Source organism: Alligator sinensis, unplaced genomic scaffold, assembly GCF_000455745.1.
Source record: "Alligator sinensis unplaced genomic scaffold, ASM45574v1 scaffold265_1, whole genome shotgun sequence".
In the NCBI taxonomy this organism is placed as follows: Eukaryota; Metazoa; Chordata; order Crocodylia; family Alligatoridae; genus Alligator; species Alligator sinensis.
In genome coordinates this window covers 205890-206596 of record NW_005842961.1, presented here as the reverse complement: position 1 = coordinate 206596, position 707 = coordinate 205890, and the positions used below count along the sequence as shown (strand labels likewise).

Here is a 707-nt window from a genome sequence, read left to right as displayed (position 1 = left end):
CGGGAGTTGTAGTTCTCGGGTGGAGGAGGGGCATGCTGGGAGTGGAAGGTTGGAGGAGGGGGGGCCACGTGCAGCCCCCCCCCGCGATGACTGCGCGATCCGGCCCGGCATCGCAGCAGCTGGAGGTGGGCACAGGCGGCCTTGCACACGCGTCTGCACTCACGCACACGCCCCCACGGCCCTGGATTTGCCCCCGTGCGTGCCCTCCCTCGGCTTACACACACGCATACACTCAGGCACACCCCGAGCTTGCACATGTGTGGCCAAGCGTGCACAGTCCTGGGCTTGCACACACGCGTACACACACATGCACACTCCTAGGCTGGCATCTACGCACGCATACACATGGATACCCCCGGGCTTGCAGACGCGTACACATGTATCCACGCATGCACACCCCTGGATTTGCACAGCCCTTGGCCTCGTGCATTCATATACGGGCCCGGGCTCGCACACACATGTATGCATGTACCCGTGCATACACATGCACAGCTATACACACATGCACACCCCTGAGTTTGCACACACGGGTAGACGCACGCACACCCCTGGCTTGGTTCACACGTTACATGCCCGCACCCCCGGGCTTGCACACTCATGCACACGCCTGTACACGCCCGGGCTGCAGAGCCCCCCCCCCATCCGCGCTTGCCCCGCGGGGCCCGGCGCTGTACGGGCCCATTGGAAGGAGCCCCCGCGGCCCCACA

At 64.9% G+C, this 707-nt stretch overlaps 1 protein-coding gene across 1 annotated transcript in view; it reads left to right on the top strand.

Moving 5' to 3' along the window:
- Positions 1-86: 86 nt before the first annotated feature.
- KIF5A (kinesin family member 5A) overlaps positions 87-707 on the top strand; it is a 13977-nt gene continuing 13356 nt past the window's right edge. The window contains exon 1 of the mRNA XM_006036406.1: positions 87-125. Within this exon, the coding sequence (XP_006036468.1) occupies positions 87-125 (39 nt within the window). The remainder of the gene's footprint in view (positions 126-707) is intronic.